General features: G+C 57.2%; 1 protein-coding gene across 1 annotated transcript in view; it reads right to left on the reverse strand.

Moving 5' to 3' along the window:
• LOC104510656 (alpha-galactosidase A-like) overlaps positions 1-485 on the reverse strand; it is a gene marked incomplete at its 5' end in the record, with an annotated part of 678 nt that extends 193 nt beyond the window's left edge. The window contains 2 exons of the mRNA XM_010152978.1: positions 16-83; positions 288-485. Of these exons, the coding sequence (XP_010151280.1) occupies positions 16-83; positions 288-485 (266 nt within the window). The remainder of the gene's footprint in view (positions 1-15; positions 84-287) is intronic.
• Between the last annotated feature and the right edge of the window lie 413 nt (positions 486-898).

An 898-nucleotide genomic window follows, 5' to 3' on the forward strand; every position in this document is an offset into this window, starting at 1 on the left:
CCCCCTTTTCCCGGCCGTTCCAGCCCTGCCACGGCATAGGCTTGGCCAGACAGGGGCCGCTCCCACAGCTCAAATTTCTGGTCCTGCCAAGTAGAAAATAAACCCAAAGCTTAAGTTAGGGGAGGCAGAACCGGCGGGTCTTCGTGCCTGTCTGAACAGGCTTTGGGAACAAGTGGGCTCAGGGGCTCCTGCTCCCAAACCCTAAGCACTCTGTCCCCAGCGTCCTCTTTCCGAGGAGACTGCCTGCCTGCGCCCCACACTGCACCCCCAGCCCTGTCCTGATGTACCTTGGTGATCTGGTATCCCTGCATGCCCAGCGGATCCTGGTTGATGGCGATCACATCTTTGTTCTGGAGCAGCCACTTGGCCTCAGGACTAATGTGCCGCAGGTCGTTGGACATGAAGAGGGGAGCTGCCATGATGGCCCACATAGCCATCTGAGTCACTGCCTGGTCCCAGCTCAGCCCAAAATTCCCGATCACCAGCTGTGACAAGAAAACAGAACTGCCTGGTTAACGCTGGAAACTGGGCCACCAACCTGAGTCCTGGCCAGTGACAGGATGCTGAGGGTGGGACCCCTATTTGGGCACTGGTTAGATAGGCTGAGCGCCAGGAGCAGGGCTTGGTTGGGAAAGGCAAGGTGTGACTAGTGTGGCAATTTAGGATCAACCACTAGCGGAGGTAAAGAAGGATCCTTAACTGGCTAGGCAACGTTTAAGAATCTGCTTTGGGATGCAGCTGTTCCTTCCTGGCAGTGCTGGCACCCAGTAGTTCTCCCTCTGGTGGGAGATCAGCACTTCAGAGACTCTCCCGCTGCCATGCCCGTGTTCCAAGCCAGCGCTGCTCAGAGGCTGCATTACACAGAGACAGCGCTTCCGTGGTAGCCATAGCCGTAGCT

The sequence above is a fragment of the Eurypyga helias genome, unplaced genomic scaffold (assembly GCF_000690775.1).
Source record: "Eurypyga helias isolate BGI_N326 unplaced genomic scaffold, ASM69077v1 scaffold3976, whole genome shotgun sequence".
Taxonomy (NCBI): domain Eukaryota; kingdom Metazoa; phylum Chordata; class Aves; order Eurypygiformes; family Eurypygidae; genus Eurypyga; species Eurypyga helias.